The sequence below is a fragment of the Protobothrops mucrosquamatus genome, unplaced genomic scaffold (genome assembly GCF_001527695.2).
Source record: "Protobothrops mucrosquamatus isolate PMUCROS unplaced genomic scaffold, P.Mucros_1.0 scaffold_218, whole genome shotgun sequence".
NCBI lineage: Eukaryota > Metazoa > Chordata > Lepidosauria > Squamata > Viperidae > Protobothrops > Protobothrops mucrosquamatus.
Genome location: NW_015386294.1, coordinates 645,267 through 665,763, shown reverse-complemented (window position 1 = coordinate 665,763; position 20,497 = coordinate 645,267). Strand labels below are relative to the sequence as shown.

The 20,497-nt window shown below is 36.6% G+C and overlaps 1 protein-coding gene across 1 annotated transcript in view; it reads right to left on the bottom strand.

The window, feature by feature from the left end:
• PCCA (propionyl-CoA carboxylase subunit alpha) overlaps positions 1-20,497 on the bottom strand; it is a 233,974-nt gene that overhangs the window by 150,354 nt on the left and 63,123 nt on the right. The window contains exons 8-11 of the mRNA XM_015827965.1: positions 16,129-16,165; positions 11,898-11,976; positions 4,205-4,307; positions 2,837-2,931 (exon numbers count right to left, since the gene is read on the bottom strand). Of these exons, the coding sequence (XP_015683451.1) occupies positions 2,837-2,931; positions 4,205-4,307; positions 11,898-11,976; positions 16,129-16,165 (314 nt within the window). The remainder of the gene's footprint in view (positions 1-2,836; positions 2,932-4,204; positions 4,308-11,897; positions 11,977-16,128; positions 16,166-20,497) is intronic.

Here is a 20,497-nt window from a genome sequence, read left to right as displayed (position 1 = left end):
GGCCTTCTCTGTCGGAGCACCCACCCTCTGGAACGAGCTGCCCCCAGAGATCCGGGTTATTCCGGATCTCCCCTCCTTCCGCCGCGCCCTTAAGACCTGGTTGTTCCAGCGGGCAGGACTGGCCTAGGGGTATTTTAAATTGGTTTTAGCCAAATTTTAGTAGAAGCGGCCGATTATATATTTATTTTTAATGATTTTTAAAAACTTCTATTGTATCGTATTAAATTGTTTTTAGCTGGCTGTAAGCCGCCCTGAGTCCTACGGGAGAAGGGCGGGGTATAAATTTAATAAAATGAAAAAATGAAAAATGAAATGAATTTCCATCAACAAATGTTTTCACTGTAATATTTACCCTGTAAAATGGCTTTTTTCATTAAGGTATATATTTTCTTCCTCCAATAAGTTTTATTTTATTTTGTCTCATTAGATTAGTTGATCTCCCATGAAAGAGCTGGATCCTATATCCACATACCTGTATGCTATACAATCAAAATTGTGGCTTTATAGAAATTATTTCAATTCTTGTCTTTTGATCTTTTAATTGCTAGAAAGGCTGCATGCTGTATGAAGTTCTGCCTGTTACATGCCAGGCTTAATAAAAGGATTGATTATTTAAATAATGTTTTAGTCCATCAAAATGCAAACACTATAGTATTAATGCACCAGACAGACAAATCAATGAAACATTTTTCACTATTTTTACTATAACACTACAATGTGTTTAGAAGAAAATACAAGGCACAATGTAATTTACATTCTAAAAATTTTAAAAATACTAGTGAATTAAGAAACATTGTCTATTATGTTTATGACTTAATATATAAAAATATGCAATATGTCCAGTTTGCAATGTTTTATGTAGACATTTAGTCTATTTGCTTTTCACACTTAAAAATGAGTAATGCATTATAGAATGTTTCAGAGAAAAATCTGAAATGAAAGCCCAAAACTTCAAACTGAATTGCCATTTCAACTTTAGCCTACAACACTGTATCTGACATCCAATGACAGTAACAGCTTGCATTTTAAATTATTGTCTCAACTTTACTTCAAAACTGGAAGTTTTAATTTTCTATTTTTCTTACTTTGATTCATCTGTTTACTCAGCATGGTTCCTCCTCGTTCCACCCTGAGCACAGCTGTTCTTCTGCCTTAGAGTGCAGTTGTGAAGCCCTCTTGGGATTCACTCTCAAGACTGCTCCCCAGCCTGCAAGTCTCCTCACTACAGGACACTAAATATATCATCTTCCAGAGGCCAAAGGCATATCAGCTCAGAAAAATATATACCCTGGCAATGTCTTTTCATTGTATTCTGATAGTACTTCAAAACACTCAAAGTTTTTATTTACCTTTACAAATGTTCACATTTATCTACCAAACCATGTGTAAGACATATGAACTAGTACAGACACGTAGATTTTTTTTCATTTAAAAAGTGCAATATCATAATTTGTTTCTATTCTCATCTACCCCTATTCAATGCAAGGACCAAACAAGTATGTTACTATGTTTCTTATATTAGTGTGGTAAATCAAAGCAAGATAATTATCTGAACAGCAAGAGAATCAAAGAATAAACTGTGCAACAGAAGGTATTTCCTGTGTTCAAAATGGTTTTAAAATCTGTGTTTATTAAGCTTCTATAAAGGAGCCAGGCAACATACAGGAATAAAGATAAATAAAGTCAGTGTGCCTGCTCAACAATTAAGAAAATAAAATACACTAGGGAAAGAAAGAAAAATAGAGAAGGGACATAGCAGTTGGATAAATAAAAGGAGTATTATTTCAAAAGGATCTTCAACATTCATAACATTCTTGTTTTCCTAAAACATCACTACTCCATATTCAACCTTTACCTCAAGGCAGTAAAACAAATCATATCTTAGTGCAGTGGACCCCAATCTTTATGAATTGGCGGCTTGGCAAGGGGGAGAGGGTAACTGGTCCGCCGCTTACACAAGTCGAGCTGTGCATGTGCATGCCCCGGCCAGCTACCCGCATGGCCCAGTTCCAAACAGACTACGGCCCAGTAGTGGGTAGCAGCCCAGTGGATGAGGGCCCCTGTCTTAGTGAACAATGTACACACAGAGAATGGATTTGTGACATATTCACCTCCTTCTTCATTAGTATGTGTAAGCCTACATCCAGAGAAACTTTTATGAGCATACACACAAGGGCAATTCTGTCATGCATCAGCAGTTCTCTGAATCATGATTTCTTTCCATTTCTGATAAAGAACTGCTTCTGGAAGGAAGCAGTCTAGCTGAGCGGAAGCAAACATGATAGTTTGGACCGAAGGAAAATATAGTGTATGAAATATGAAATGTATGTAAAAACCAGGAATCTCTCTGATTATTCAGTTTACTACTCTACCAGATTGCAATTCAATGGGGAGATTTAATAAGGCACTAAGTTTTTATTCATCCCAGCAGTGAAGCCTTTATGAAATACAGCATCTACAGTATATAATACTATGGAAAAATCATATAGGGATGTATTTATTTTCTGAAATTATCTGCTACTATTTATTTTTAAAAGAACTGTAGCATTTGAAAAGCTAAAATATAATACTTTTATTCTCAAGGAATCAGAATCAATAAAGAAATCTCTCTCTCATAAAAAGATTTTCAGGCAACAAAGCATTACCACCAAATAATATTGCAACCACTAAAACATAGTAGTTTACTCTTGTTTAATTTTTTTTCAAGCTCATGAAAGGACTTCAGATTAGCAAAAAGTTCAGTGATCCTTAATTTCTATTAACACTAAACAATACAATTCAGTATTAGCATTTTATTAAAGTTTCTTTATGCTCATAAAGAATACACTGCACTCACCTTGGTGCCTCTTCAATAACTTTCTGGTTTCTTCTCTGAATTGAACATTCCCTTTCATTCAGCCATAATGTATTGCCATGTTTGTCAGCCAATATCTAATAAGAACTCAGGGTTAATGGTTTAAAAAAATTACATTCATTCTCTTCTTCAAATAGCTTGTTTCAGTGAAAATATTTCATCAGTGGTACTACAAAGCATTTATCTGAATTAATAATCTACAGTATCTGTTCCTGTTCTATTCAAATAAGGAAAAGAATAAATGTTACACTTCTATTCTGTTTAGATTTTTTTCTCCATTAAAAAATACTGTAAAAAGTAGGAAATATGCTAGAAGAAGGTTGAGGAGTTTGAACCAGAAAAAGTCTGAATAGGCTCTAGCATCTTGTTGAGTCAGTTCACAGTGGTAGAAAACTAGGCTTGGCCATCCAGAGAAGGGTGGGGAATAAATGATGAATGAACACTACATCATGATGAAATAGGTGCCCCTTTTGTACATGTGTGGTGATATCACACACAGTTTTGTTTACCATCCTCACTGGTGGAAAGCTTGAAGAGTTGGTTTCCGAACGTTTTGTTACCAGACTAGGTAACATCTTCAGCAGAATTTAGGGGATGTCAGTGTTGGGATCTTCTGCTATCTTTCAGACTGTTTTGTGACACTTACTACACTACTCACAAGATCTACTGATTACATGAAGCCCTTATAAGCAGAAGATCCCAACACTGACATCCCCTAAATTCCGCTGAAGATGTTACCTAGCCTGGTAATGAAACGTTCGGAAACCAACCTGCAAGCCCAGAGAATGAATCTCCACCCTCAACTTACTACACTGATTTAAAAGGCATTGTCCTATTATGGATTATTTATCTTTTTTCTGCAGCCAAAATGGTTATCTATCCTTTTCTTGGGATATTGGTGAAAAACTAATATCCAAGGCAACCACCACTAAAAGAAAAAGCTTTTAAAATTCATACCTGAAAAATAGTTTACGTGCTGCAGAAGCAGCTACTATTAAGAAAAACATTAGTCTAAATCATTTTGGGCATGCAGAATCCTTCATTTCTAGGTAGTTTGTAACATTATGACACCAAGACAAAAAGGAATAATAATGGGACTATTTTGCAAGAATAAGGTATGTTAAATTGGTGATTTTTTTTATATCACTGTTCTACAATACAAGTGTTAAATTAAGTTACTGAATGGCTTTCAGTTCAGCAACTTTTTCACACAAATATTCACAGGTTTATCTTCAGCATGAAAAATCATTCTTACTAATTTAATATGCAAGGATAATACAAGAAAAAATAAAACTCAGCAGAACCTAGATAACAACCCCACACGGAAAGTCGAAAGAGAAAAACACAAACCTGAATTTCTATGTGGCGAGGATTATCAATAAATTTTTCTATTAATAACCGTTCATCACCAAAACTTGAAGCAGCTTCTTGAGATGAAAACCTGAAACCTTCCCTTTATGATAAAGCAAAGAAATCTAGTTAGAAATATGGACAATGTATTATTTCTGCTTAATAAAAGACTAAGAATCCTGCATGTACAAATAGCTTTGAATTAAAAGGTTTCAACTGCTGAAAGTACAATAATGGGTACATTTTCATTTTATAGGTTTAAATGCCATGATTCATAAGTATTACAAAAGGAAGTCAGTTATAACATATTAAAACTCAAAGAACACTGCAGGTGGTACTACCTACTCATCTTTGACTGATTCTGAAAGAAACTAGGCAGTGTTAGCCCTGTCAGTACTTGAGCAAGAAATTACAAGGGAAATTGACAGACTAAAGTCAGAAACATTCTAAAACAAGGCAACAGCTAAGTACTTTACCAATAGTGTTCAGGGGAAATTATAATGAAGTCATCTTTATCCAGTGGCATCTACAGGATGGGAGCATTAAAACCAATAAGATGGCAGACAGATTGTTACAATAGAAGCCCCATCCTGTGTGTATGTGTGTTGCTGCCATACACATATTCAAAGGGTGTAGCTCTTGCATTCCAACTCTATCTTGCCAATTTCCTGCAGACATCATTGTTAGTTCAATATATAAATGTCACTGATCACTGGAATACTCAAAACTGCAGACCTACAGTACATTTGCACAATAATGCAAGAAATTGTGTTTTTGTTTCTTGCATTAAACTACGAAAAGAATTTATGAATAATAATGACTGTGAAAAAACATTCTACAAAGTCAATTCCGGAAAGGCAATACAAATCCAACAAGCAACACATCTTTTCATGAAGGAAAAATATTGACTGTTCATGACTTGTATGTATCTACAGGTTTGGAAAGATATATGATATAACCAAAGCTGTTAATAACAAAATAATTTACAATACCTTTCAAGAGCTGACTAAGCAATGAGAAACTCTGATCACATTTTGTGGCTGCAAGAATACATTCTTTGTCTGCTGTAGCACCACCTCATAGAACACTGTTTCCCCCCTGAAGAAGGACCTCAAGATCTTCCTATGTCATCAGGCTTGGGGATCCAGGGAACTAGAGATATGCTCAGAGGGCTTCATTGTTGAGGTGGCCATTTTTATCCTCTCTTTGTCATGGTTCTGACAGACAAAGACGAATAAAGCAGAACTCCGAGGCTTGAAAATTCCTCCAAGAATATGTTTATTGGTTACAAAGTATTGGCACGATCAAAAGTGAAACCAAGTCTGAAATTCACACTAAAATTTCCCAGTTGCAGAGTATAATGTCCCACCCACAAAACTATGCCATCATTACATTCCCCAATACATTCATTTGGTGGACTTTCTAATACAACGCCCAGTCCCTGATCATGGGAGCAGTAGATGACCTTGGTTCCCACAGGACAGACGATTATTATGACTAGTGAAGCACCTGGGCAAACCCCCCTCCCTCCGTCCTATGTGGCAACCTAGAATGAAGAGAAAGATGGCTGCAGCCAGGCTCATTGTAGAGTTGACAGTCCCCCCCCCCCAAAGGAAAGAATCTCCTGTAGGGGAAACAAAAAGCCCGTTAGGTATTTCCTTGAGGCTTGTGAGGATGTCCGTTGTAAAATTTCTGTATTAACCGTTCTGCTTTCACATCTGTACATTTCACCCACGTAGCTTCTGACGGTAGTCTTTCCACTGAATGAGGTATTGTAACTTCCCCTTGTACAACCTAAAATTAAGAATTTTGTTTTATCTCATAATGGGCTTCCCCCTCTACCAAGAAGTGGCACCATGTTAGTAGTGCCCATCATACCGCAAAAGCCTCCTTCTTCCAAATGGCCCATCTCCTCTCTCGGATGGTCAGCTTTCGGGAAGTGTAAGCACAGGGTTGTAAGTACCCCCTGTGATTTTTTTTGTAAGGACAGCACCCACAGCCACGTCGTTTGCATCGGCTTGAATGATAAATTGCTTTTCAGGATCAGGGTGTTTGAGAACAGGTTCGGCTGCAAAGAGTCTTTTTAGTTTCTTGAATGGAGCTTGGCATTCTAGGGACCATGGCAAAGGCTGACAAGGTGGGGACTTTCCCCCCTCCTTTCCCTGTTTTCAGTAAGTTGTTTATTGGCATGGCTATCTTTGTGAAAGAGGGGATAAATTGGGGGTAAACGTTAGCAACCCCCCAAAAGCTTTGAAGTTGTTTACGGGTGCGAGGGGTTTGCCATTTCAATACAGCTTTCACTTTTGCAGGATTCATTTCTATTCCCTCATTTGAAATTTGGTACCCTAGATAGTCAAGGCATGTCTGGTGAAACTCACATTTAGATAGCTTTGTGTACAGTTTAGCTCTCAGTAGTTTCCTCAGCACTTCGCGGACCAATTTAATGTGCTCTTCCATAATCTCAGTGTAAATGAGAATGTCATCAAGATAAACTAAAATCCCTTTGTACAAATGATCATGGAGCACCTGGTTGATTAACTGCATAAATACAGCAGGGGCTCCTTGTAGTCCAAAAGGCATCACTTTAAATTGGAAACTTCTCAGGTTGGATCAACCTGGACTTTGGCCGAGCCCCTGCCCGTGTCACCTTCTCGATGGCTGGAGCGGCTGCTTATGCTCCAATAGCCGGAGTTCCGTTGCGGCCAGCAATGGCTTCATTCTTTTCCTCCACCTTCAAATCTTCACCGAGTCTTCACCACTCTCCCAAAAGTTGGGTAGGTGATCAGGGCCCCGAGAAAATGAAAGTTTTAGGAGACTTGGTTTAATGTCATAGTTCTGACAGACAGAGACGAATAAAGCAGAACTCCGAGGCTTGAAAATTCCTCAAAGAATATGTTTATTAGTTACAAATTATCGGCATGATCAAAAGTAAAACCAAGTCTGAAATTCCCACTAAAATTTCCCAGTTACAGAGTATAATGTCCCACCCACAAAACTATGCCATCATTACATTCCCCCAATACATTCATTTGACGGGCTTTCTAATACAACGCCCAGTCCCTGATCATGGGACCAGTAGATGACCTCCGTTCCCACGGGAAAGAAGATTATTATGACTAGTGAAGCACCTGGGCAAACCCCCCTCCCTCTGTTCTGTGTAGCAACCTAGAATGAAGAGAAAGATGGCTGCAGCCAGGCTCATTGTAGAATTGACACTCTTTGCCTAGGAGTTTTATATTTGTTTTTTACACTATTTCTTAAGGTACATTTTTACATTTTTATATGTGTTATTTTTACATTTGGGGTTTTTATCCAATTATTGTGTGCGACCCAGAGTCACTTCTGATGAGATGAGCAGCTTTACAATATGATTAATAAAGAAAATCAATAAATACTAGTAATAATTTCTTAAATTTGTATGCCAGCTTTCTCCAAATGACTCTGGGTGGCTCACAACAATGAAAGAAATTACAATAAAATCAATAGAAGGTAAAAGTGACTCATACCAGATGGAATGAAGCAAAGGGTCTTACTCTCCCTCGGCAAAGGCTTGGGTGAACAGCCAGGTCTTCACAGCTGTTCTGAATAACAGCAGACAGGGAGCCATCCAGTTCTCAGGGGAACCTCGTTCCAGATGGCAAGCATTAATACAGAGAAGGTATGCTTGCAGGGTCCTTTTCGATCAGGGGTCCACAACCCCAGTCTATAGCCCGGTGTTGGGCTGCAACCCATTCAGAAATAGGCCATGGAAGTAGTGGGCAAGCACATGTGCATGCAGGTGCATTTGTGAAAGCAGCAAGGGCATGCATAAAAAAACATCCTCTCTCTCCCTCCCCGCAATCTCTGCTGGTTCGCCAAACTGGAAAGGTTGGGGAATGCTGTTTTAGATAACACTAAAGGATCCTGAGTGCACCAAGATCAAAGTAGCCAAGCACATACTATGGGAGGCAGGTAGTCTGTCAAGGAGCCAGGGCCTATGATATGTAGGAATTTGTTTGTTTGTTTATTAATAAACATTTATTGGCTGCCCTTTACAATCATAAATGATTAAAACTGTACAAGCTAAAACAGGGGTCCCCAACCTATGGGCCATGGCCCACTACCAGGCCACAGCCTATGGCCACTGGCCGGTCCATGCATGTGTGCGCGGATAGCCCCACTCGCGCGAATGTTGCTGCGAGCATCATGGGCATCCGTGGCTCCACTCACACAAGCGTCGCTGCAAGCATCTTGGGCACTTGCGGTCTCACTTGCGCAATCAAGGGGTATTCATGCGCACGTGCACATGCATGCATTTATCCCTCCCACAAAACCATCCCTTCTATCTCTCCTCCCCCCTCCTCCAGGCCACCAACCATGAACTCTGAGCTAAAAGACATAAATAAGTTAATATAAAAAGCCAAACATTGCATCCCAATTAAAAGATGAGAGGTGCACGAGCAAAGGGGGGGGATCTGGGATCTGTTGTTAATCTACCAATCACCTCCACTGTAATATTCCCTCTTTATCAGTAACAACCAACACCTTGACTCGTTCCTGGAAGCCAACTGGCAAACAGTGAAACTTCTGGAACATTAGGCATGTACATCATTGCTTGTACTGCTACATTCTGGACTAGTTGAGGCTTCTGGATAGTTTTCAAGGGAGACCAATTTAGGGAGTATTGTAGTAGTCGATCCACAAGGTAATTAGGCATGAGCCGCTGTCTGAACAGTCCCCAATCTAGGAAAGGGTGCACCAGATGAACTTGTGCAAATGCCTCCCGAGCCACAGCTGCCACACTGCAGATCCAGAAAGATCCCCAGATTGTAACCCATTCTTGAAGGGGGAAGTACTACTCCATCTAAAGTCAAAGATGGAAAATTCACTTGAAGGGACATTTTATCGTGCATGGTGGACTTGGGAAGAAATGGAAAGAACACAAATACATATGGTGATGCAGAGAATTTTAAAAATTAACATTCAGATGAAACTGGAACTTTTCTTATTGGAACTTAGACTCAACTAGAAAAGGCTCATGGACAATTGGTTTTAATAAGATAACTGCAGGGAGGCTATTATATGCACAAAAATAGAACTCTACAGAAACATCAATAACAGAGAAAATGATTGTGAAGATTGCTGAGTTTGCAGAAATGGCTAAATTGATTTGTTTGATTAAGGAGAATATTACAACCACTTTTAGAAAAGACTGGAAACTCTTTAAAGACTTTTTGCTAAAAATAGATAAAAATAAACTGCTATTTTGGGGATTTATTAATGAAAATATTTATTTATGGGAATACAGGAACTATAATATACAATATGGGAGGGTATAGATGGTAATTACTATGTTTGTAACTGCTGGTCAGAAGTTGATTCTTTAGACATTTTTCTCTCTTTTTTATACATTTATTTTTCATTTTTCCTTTACACCTTTATAATCTTTTTTCTATTTCTTCTATATTTCTGTAGTTTTTTAAATCTTTCTGAAATCTTCTTTCAGTAAAATTAATTTTAAAATGTATTTTAAAACTTCTATTCAATCACTTTAAAACCTCAATAATAAAAATCATAACTGCAACAAATGAAGTATAATCCATACATTTAATTTTCCCAATACTCTATAACCATACACATATGGAAGTGAGGTATTTCTACTAAATTTATAGGATATATAAAATCTAAAGCTAATTCCAAAATGTGTCTCTTTTTGTTCACAATATGTTAACCTTCTCTCTTCTCCCATGCTATATGATCCATGGAGGAAGGAAACTGTGCAAATATAAAAACTATTATAAACAGAACAAAAAAGTTATTTGATAATAAAACAGAAATAAACAATGACTAAGTTGCCTGAGGATTTCTACACATTAGGGAAACATTCATACCTAACAGGTGCATAAATGAAAAGTTGTTTAGATCAACATAAATTAGCATGTCTAATTACTGGCCTGTTGACCATAATTTACATTACTTTTTTTTAGTTTCTAATGTGTGTTTTTTCCTAGCAATTTAAAGATAACTTCATAAATCACATTTCTAAATTATAAAATAAAATAAAAACTCAAATCAAAATCATTTAGTGCCATTATCTGGTGAACCATCTCAATGTTCAACTCCTTTCAACTGCAGAAATGAGTTTGTTGATGAATGATCCCTTTTCTCTCTCAGCCATAATTTAACTTTGTCTGCTTGATGGTATGAATAAAATTGGTATGTACAAAATACTGATTTTAAATCCCCTTAAAAAATGCAGAATCCTGGTGTTGGCAAAATAGCTGCTTTTTGTTATTGTTAATTTCAGATAATCAGCAATCATTAAGAGGATGATTGCTTTTCGCAATAATGTTACTGAAGATATTGAAAACAACAACCAGGCTTGCTAGAATTCTGAAGAAGAACATGGTTAAACACCCTCCTCAGCTGACCTGCAAACTGATCTGAGGTTGTGAGGAAGGTATTTGTGGCTTCTCCCAACATACACACACCTACATCCTATCAGCCCCGTCAACTCATGAGTCGTCTCTCCAAAAGTACAGTCAAATCCTGTTTTAGTCACTGAAAATATTTGAAAGTCAGCAGTTATTTTCTATTGGTCTGTGTTGGTGGGTAAAGCAAATCTTGTAAACAATTTATCAGCTAACACCATTAAAGGATTTGTTTATTTACATATCCAACACCTTTCTATCAAACTGCAATCAAAAATGACTTTCAATAGCTTACATAGACTATAAATAGAAATAATTTACTACAAATACATTTAAAATAATGGGAGGAGCACAATAAATATTAGCAACAAAAACAGAAAAAAGATTAAAAATAAAACAAAAAAAGGATGGCATCATATATACAATCAGGGGAAAGGTTTATGAAACCATTCCATTTTCAAATTTCCCCCCAAAAATCAGCAAGCAGGCAGCTAGCCTGAGTTCAATCAAAGGGCTGTTCCATGGCATCAGTGCTGCTACAAAACAGCTGTGCCATCTTGCTTTGGGCTCCCAAGCTTCAGGAAAATATGGGATTAATGTAACTAATTTATTAATAAAAATTATGGAATAGTAGTTGAATCATATGGACAGAAAAACATATATACAAAAGTCCTGTATAAGAAAAGTGCTAAGGTATACCAGGCCCATGTTAGCACTTTAGCTGTTCTGCAGGACCATTTCACCTTGTCCATAGTCATTCTGACTAGAAAAATGGGACTTCTAGTTCATCCTCCTTACAACGGAGTACCACAGACCACAACTGGACTTTCATTGCTAAATGATGTGGCTAGTTATGATCTTTCTTGTTGCAGTTATTAAGCAAGTCATGTGTTTGTTAAGCAAATCCGGCTTCCTCCATTGACTTTACTTGCTGGAAACCCCCTGAAAACATCATAAATAGTAATCATACGACTCCGGAATGCTGCCACCATTGTAAATACATGCCAGTTGCCAAGTACCCAAAGTTTGATCACATGATCACACTAATTATTGACTGGTCATAAGTAATTTTTTCAGTACTGACATAATTTTGAAGCATCATTAAATGAATGGTCATCAGTGGAGGACTACATGCAATAGACTGCCTAGGGAATAAGACTTGTTCATTTGCTGCTTAACTGCTAGTTTATAATAGTTTATGAGAACTGTAAAAAGAAAGAATGGCATAGCTGGATTTGAAAACAGAAGTAGTCATCAAAACTGATTTCTGGATAGCATCTCACCTGGCTTCTTCATCACTCCATGCAACTCTCATGCCTTTTCCACCACCACCTGCCGAAGCCTTGATCATCACAGGGTAGCCTAGCAGCAGGGAACAATTAGACAGAAATTTAAATTTTGATCATACATTTATGACAACTGACCACATGTTCAATGACAAGGTCAATAACAAGCTTATTAAAAAGCTTTCTGCTGGGAAGAGGAATTTAAGCTGCATTATCTGTACAGTACAGTAGTTTTAATGACAGCAATCTCCTGAATTTAAGCTGATCAGGTTGAATTAGCAACAACCAATAAAACCTAGCATTTTAATAAATATCTAAAACATTGTCTTTTCATCAAAAGATCCTCAAACAAGCAAAACCATTTTTTAAAAGAAATTGGCATTTCAACTTAACATGACATGAAGACCTGCAGAAGAAAAATAGTATGCTAAATTAATGACAGTTTCATTCGTCCAATCCAAGCACCAAGATGTTAAATACGAAGCAGTCAGATAGACCACTCTGAGAAGGTTTATCCACATTTTAAACGAAACTGGAAAACAACCAATATTCGGATAATAGAGAGATCAATAAAGAAGTCTTCAGTTTTAGAATAAACTTTGTATACATGTAGTCCTCAAGTCACAGCCATTCATTTAGCAACCATTGGAAGTTGCAATGGCGCCAAAGAAAATGACTTACAACTGGTACCCAGACTCATAACCATCACAGAATCCCCATGGTCAAAATGATCAAAATTCAGGCACTTGGCAACTGTCATATATTTACAATGGTTGAAAGCACCCTGACATCACGTGATCACCATTTCTACCCTTCCCAACCAGCTCCCAACAAGAAAAGCCAATGGGGGAAGCCAGATTCTCTTAATGATCATGTGATTCACTTAACAATTGCAGTGATACACTTAACAACTGTGGCAGGAAAGGTCATAAAATCAGATGTGACTTACTTAACAATCACTTTGCTTAGTAATGGAAATTCTGTCTCATAATTCAAGGACCACCTGTATTGTACTTCATTCAGCTAACATACTCTCTTCTCTTTATTTATGTAGCTGATGCCTACCACAAAAAGAATGATCTTTATCTGAACTTATTTTATTAAATACTAGCTGTACCCGGCCATGCGTTGCTGTGGCTCTCGTTCACTCAGCCAACAGATGGCGCTATTTTTCAAAAAAAGCATGTTTTACCTGTCACAGGTGTGACATCTATATAATAGTAGGTATATAAAAACACGCGCGTATTCGAATGCAACGTTGTGTCAAAATTTCAAAGCAATCGGTGAAGAACTTTCGGAGATTTAAGATTTTGAACAAATGAACATTTACATTTTTATTTATATAGATATTTTTGCTGAATTTATGTTCTTAAAAGGAGTTGAAGGAAAAGGAGTTGGCAAGTATTTCATCTCACAAGAAATATTATGTATTAAGGAAGATAATTAGTTCTATGAAACAGAATGATAAGATTATAACCAATATATACTATGAGAGTGTCATATAGGATGGAAATTCTCTGGGTTCTTTTATTTGTACCTGTATTGATTATCATTGCTTAAATATCATTAAATGAAGAGTTGAGAAATGGTCTCTCTTTTTTTGGCTACTTTTATTTCAACTAATTAAATTGTTGGCACAAAGTTAGACAGAGTTTAAAATTTGACAGCAGTACATAATTTTGAATACAGATTTTATGTGATTTGATTCTTAAACGTCATCTTTTTATCTTGCTCTATGGCAGTTTAATTTTTGTATAAAAATGATTCTTACATACACATTGCTATATAGAATTTTTGTGCCACTCCTATATGATAAATTGCTTCAACTCAGTATCATCTGAGGATTTTTAGCATGAATTTTTCATTTTTTTATGAGGTTTAGATTTAGAATTTAACTTGGACATTCCAAATTATACTGTGGTTCTTTCTGACTTCCTGGACAATTTCATGCGGTACTGTAGGAAATATTTGCTATTATTTCAAAACCTTCTCCCTACCAAAACTTGGAGACATTTCTGACATCAATGGTGCCTAGAAATGTAAGAAATCTCTCTAGAGTGTACTAATCAATCAAGAATCAATTAATACCTATCAGACTGGGATATGGTGTGTCCTCTATGTTATGTTAAACTCACGACGTCACACAATGTATCGGAACTTTTTCCCCATTGCTGGCAACGGGGTGGGCATGGTTTCCTTGTGATGTGTCAGGCCCGTGGGCCGGCAGTTTGACACCCCTGGTATATTGGATAGAAAATTGAATTGACTGAACTAGACATTAATTATTTTTTTGCATGGACACACTTCATATTGGATTACTATTTTTATGAAATAAATGAAAAAGCACCAAACTTTGGTGTTACTTCTTTACTCAATCTCTTTACGTATCAATCTTACATGAAGCTCTGATCATTGGCAACATTATACCAACTTTTTCCCCCAGAATTAATATCCCGTTTCAATAAAACTAAAACTGGCAAAAAGAAACCTGCACATTTCCTATTCTGAAAAGAGATATTAGGAAGGTGGGCTTAATCGCTAAATCAAGGGTCCCCATGGCCTAGTACTGGCCCACGAGAAGCGGGTGCATATGCTTGCTGCTTGTGCAAATGAAGCTGCATGTGCACGCTCACCCGCCACTCATGCAGAACCACTACCTCTCCCCCCCCCGCCGGTTCGCAAAGCCAGAAAAGTTTGGGAATGCTGCTCTAAATAATTTGATTTGCTGAATAGACCTAGACATGCAGCACTATTCTTAATCTCCCCATAGAGTCTGGCTTTCGTTTATGCCCTGTATTTTGTAAAACTGAAAAAAGTACTCAGAGAAACAGGAGAAGAACAAAGATAACCTGCCTAAAAATATCAAAGCAAAAGGTTCAGCTTATTCAAGGAGATAATAAACGACAATAATGAGGCTGATTGTATTGATTTTACTTGAAATTATGTACACATGTGATTATAGCCTTCCCTGTTCTCCTATTTTCATTTTTCCCAAAACTGCTTTTTGTACCTAGAAATTTAGCTTTGTTTTAAAAGAGAATTTCTCATTAAAACATTCCTCATGTGCAAGGTCACAAAGTTAGTCAACTATGTCTTATGTTTCAAAACATCCATAAGACTCCCTAAGTTCTACATTTCTCAGTCTGGGATAGGGGAAAAGGGATAGGGACAGGGACAGAGATAGAAGAATTAGAATTAGAAGTAGAATTGTTGGAAGGGACCTTGGAGGTCTTCTAATCCAACCTCTTTATACCATTTCAAACAAATGGTTGTCCAATGATGGAGCACTCACAACTTCTGAAGACAAGCCATTCTACTGATTAATTCTTCTCACTGTCAGGAAATTCTCCTTATTTCTAGGTTGGATTTCTTATAATTTTCATAAGTTGTCCCTTTTCATACAGGTTACTTAGACTAAGAAATAACAACTGGCCAAAGATTTCTGAATATCTATGAAATGCATGTTATCTTGCTTAGTCTCTCTCTAAGACACGTAATATTGGCCAAGATCAAATATAAGATTAAATTTAATTAGATTTATAGTCTCCATGCCACCTTAGCAGGTGGCAGCATCTAGTCAACTTTGTCTTATTTCATAAGCTAAGCAGGATGAGCTCTGGTTAGTACCTGGACATCCAGAGCAAGATAGAACACTGCCAACAAAACTGCATGAATGCTGTCACCAGCAGTCAATCCTAGTTGGAAAGAATGGTTACTTCTTACACCTCAACTACTTCAAAATTTCAATGATTAAAAAAAAATCTATTCTATAAAAATGAAATTGTCAAAATGTAGACAATGATCCAGAGAAGTATTTTAGGTTCTTCTGAGTCAGTAACTGACTTAAAAAGATTCCACTGACACTCACTCTATATTTCAAAACATGTTTTAAACTCCACTCAATCTGAATAAGAATTTGTTTTATAAAACAAGTAAACTTTTTTATTTAAAAAAGTCAAATGTGGAGGTAACAGTGAACATAAATTCTATCCTTACTTGTTGCTCACCAAAGCCTATATTTTATCACAGATCAATGTTATCCTGTTTATAACATAAATTGCTAAAATGTAGATATATAGAATTAAGTTTTAAGGTGCAAAGAACGCCTTCCAGTTCTTATAGCAATAGAGAATTTGAAAACCAAAATAATTAAATAATTTAGTCAAGAGCATCTTCTGAAAAGCATGCGCATTTCTTGCAGTCCCCATGTAAAAAAACCCTAACTTACCAATTTCCCTTGCAATTCGGACAGCTTCATCTGCATCCTGTAAAAGCAGGAAATTGGACCCACCATTAATCCCATCAGCGCTGTTCAATGTCTCTAGGGCAATCATATATTACGCTGCCTTCTTCAATACATTTAATGTTTGATTTTACAACCTTCTGACCCACTTCATTCACAGAAATATAAAATTAATTCCAGTGAAATGTAAATTTTACCTTGTCACTGCATTACACAGCCCTTAAGCAATAAAGAATGACTTAGTGAAACACAAAACAAAAAGCAACAGGACTCCCGAAGGATTACTCAAATTGCTCAAATTATTGAATTTAGAAGGTTTCACTAAGAAGCAAAGATCAGAACATTAGGATTTGTCAGCAGCCGGTTAATACCCTTTTTGTTTGCTTTTTTAGTTTTTTCCTATCTTCTAAGGTACCCGTGTACCATGTTGGCCTAGATATAGTCAGCAGGGGGAGTTGATTCTCTATTGTTTGGCTAAACTTCAGCATCAACACAAGTATTAGATTTACAGAAAACTTCAAATATAATGTTGCATAAATTGGGTGAAGGGGGGGGGTCAGGATGGAGGTTAATAATTCAAAAAGTAATCCTAACTTTAAATGAAACTTTGACTCACAAACATTAATAGCATTTGGCATTTTAACAACAGAATACAAACTGTTGTATCTACTTACTTCTATTTTAGAATTAAGATTCTGAATATGACATATGGGTGGAGAAAGTAACAAAACAAGATGAAAATATAGCTCAAATAATGGTTAAAAGTGTACCATCCCAATCCCCAGCAGTTCAAACAAATCTTGAACAAATCTACAAGATCTTCTCAGACTACATCAATGCAGATTTCTGACACTCAACTGTTCAAAAATAGCAAACAAAACTATTCCTCTTACTGAAATAAAAAAAATAGGGTAAATGTGAGTAGATTTATGCTTGATAAGCCTGCGTTTCATTCCATTCTAAAATTCAAAGCAAATTGGCGAGCTCACAATTCTTATGTTCACTCTTGTTTTTAAAAGAGAAATTAAACCCCAAATTCTCCTACTGCTGGTTTAGTATATACTATATATTCAGAATACTCCAGCTAATCTATAGGACTGAATCTGTAGGGACTGACTTTTGGACATTAAAATGAAAAGTGATATTTTAAAAGTTGGGGTTTTTTTTTAATCCAACAAGCATTTTTCTTGCCTCAAAGAAAGAGGGGATGGAGGATTCTTGTTAACCAAGCATTAAAACAAAATCTTTTTAGTACCTACCAAGAGTGTGATGAAGATTAAGGAAGCTGCTACAGGAAGTAGTTAGAAAATTTAATTTCCTTTCATTAACTATTCTTTTCTGCAAATCAGTGCCTGTTAAGTTCAAAGCAGCCCTGAAACCAGTATCAGCTTTAAATGTGTGGGTATCTGTGTGTGTATCTGTTTAATTCAAATAGGCACATCTGTTAATGAGATTTTACAAACAAAAACTGCTTTAAACCAAACAGAAATCCACCCCAAAAAGCAGGAAAGAATAAAATCAAGGTTTACTGTTACACCTTGTTGCTTTCCCTGCAGCCCCGGCAGGCACCAAGTTCTAGCTTAGAGGGACTTTTAAAAATGCATGAAAAGGGTCATTTAAGAATGTTAGTGATTTCCACACATTGAGTCTGAAGGTTCTTTGTTCCTGCCTGTGACAGTTATGTGAGAATACTTCCCCTTAATAGCCTCTCTGTCAGGAAGTGTTAAACCTGCCAAATACAGACAATTAGAGCCTCTTGAATAAAATGCAGGAAGAGTGAGGTCTGACGAAGAGCCTGATTACTGTACAGCCAAGGAGGAAAGTTCCATATTTCTTTTTCTCCATAAAAAAAAATCATGCATAGCTTTATTAACAGAATGTTAAAGTTCAAGCAACCTAGTTCTTCCTCTCTCTTTTAGTTACCTGCAAACCAGGAATAACTGCTTCAGACTTCAAACTCATAAGAAGTCAACTAGTTACTGTATGCCATTTACATTTCAAAGCAGTACTGAAATTACTTTATTACTCCTTTTATTACTAGTGTTAAACTATAATTTGCAGCCTTCACAAATAAAGGCTATTTCACCATCCTATCAGCCTACTGTTTGTGAAAAAATTGAAATAATAAATGTTCTTCCTCTAGTCAAAAGCGCATAGCTGCATCGAATCTACGCTTCTATTTAAAAGCCAGCCAGTCTACTTCTGAAAAGAAAAAGAACAAAAAGAAAAAGTTAAGAAATCTTCCTTTACTATTTTCCCAGCATTTTTCTCTCCATGTTTTTTTCTTCTAAACATTCCCAATCATTGGGATGTTAAGCTTCTATTTATATGGCCTTTCTGTTTATAAAACTAATCCAGTAAGAATTTTAAAAAGCAGAAGTCTGAAATTAAGCCTGGGTACATGTTCTGGAAATCAAAAGGAAAAATCTTTTCCATTTCTAATTCTTTTGCTCTAAGAATTAACACTGGGAAATATTTTTTTTTCCTCCCCAAGCTTCATTGCCATGCAGGGTCTGGATTTCTATGTTATGCTTATATGGAGGAAAAGATAAGTTACATCTTTTCCATCTTCCCCCACATGCTGCAATCCTAGACCATGTCCTTACCCAGACTTGACTTAGAGTTCAAATTTAACATTGGTACAAATCGCTTACTGCTTGGAGGAGGGAGGTTTCATAGGGAATAAGTAGCAGAGGGAAAGCAACTAACTCTCTAGTTTGTTATTCTTCTGAAGATTATCACATTCCTTTGCCAAAAGGCAAAAGGAAAATTAACATTTTTCTAATTTTAATTGGCATATAGGTGGGGATCCTTAAAGAGGTGTTTAGCAGCTGATCTCCTTCCCTTGACACACAAGCATCACTACATGCTGCATGGATACCTCCAATAAGGTTCTATGGACCACCAATAGAAAGATGAGTCTCTTGAAAGATAGGAGACAAGATTTAATGTCCCAAATTATTCTCTACTTTTGAAAACTTAAACAAGTGAAATGACTATAAGTGATGTCCTGTAAATATAGGCATTTATGCATTTTGTTCAGATGAAGGGGAAAATATTTTATACATTCTCAAAGAAAGGCAGGACTAGAGATGTCAGGATTCTGAAGCAAAAATCAGCATATACATATTTTATCCACTCTAGAGAATAATAATAATAATAATAATAACAACAACAACAACAACAACAACAATAACAATAGTAACAGTAATAATAGTAATAATAGTAATAGTAGTAGAAGAGTTGGAAGGGACCTTGGAGGTCTTCTAGTCCAAACCCGTGCTCAGGCAGGAAACCCTACACCATTTCAGATCAATGGTTGTGCAGTATCTTCTTAAAAACTTCCAGTATTGGAGCATTCACCACTTCTGGAGGCAGGTTGTTCCACTGATTAATTGTTCTAACTGTCAGGAAATTTCTCCATAGTTCTAGGTTGCCTCTCTCTTTGATTAGTTTCCATCCATTGCTTCTTGTCCTGCCTTCAGGTACTTTGGAGAATAGCTTGACTCTCTCTTCTTTGTGGCAACCCCTGAGATATTGGAACACTGCTTTCATGTCACCCCTAGTCTTCTCTTCATTAAACTAGACATATCCAATTCCAGCAACTGTTCTTTATATGTTTTAGCCTCCAGTCCCCTAGTCATTTTTGTTGCTCTTCTCTGTACTCTTTCAAGAGTCTCAATATCTTTTTTACATCGTGGTGACCAAAACAGGATGCAGTATTCCAAGTGTGGTCTTAGCAAGGCATTATAAAGTGGTATTAGCACTTCACATGATCTTGATTCTATCCCTCTGTTAATGCAGCCCAGAACTGTGCTGGCTTTTTTGGCTGCTGCAGCACACTGTTGGCTCATATTTAAGTGATTGTCCACTAGGACTCCGAGATCCCTCTCACAGTTTGTACTATTGAGCAAGGTGCCACCTATTCTGTACCTGTACATTTGGTTTTTCTTGCCTAAATGTAGAACCTTACTTTTTTCACTACTGAATTTCATTTTGTTAGATAGCGCCCAATGTTCAAGTCTGTCAAGATCCTTCTGTATCTTAACCCTATGGTGGAGGAATAGTGACAGATAAACGTCGTACATTTCTACAGAAGCCTATATAAAAGTAAAAACAATCCAAGTCATATAGTTTCTTTAAGACCCATTAATATATACACTTGCACGTAGCTTCCATAACCAAACCCTTATTTCAGTTGCATAATTTGTTCAAGTTATTTTAATGTCTATATATACCATAGCATAATATTTAGCATGTACAGAACATCTTTCAAATGTTATGCTTCATATATTTTTTAAGTCTGTACTACAGTCTTGATGAATAGGACAGTATTATTCCCAAAGATGTCCTA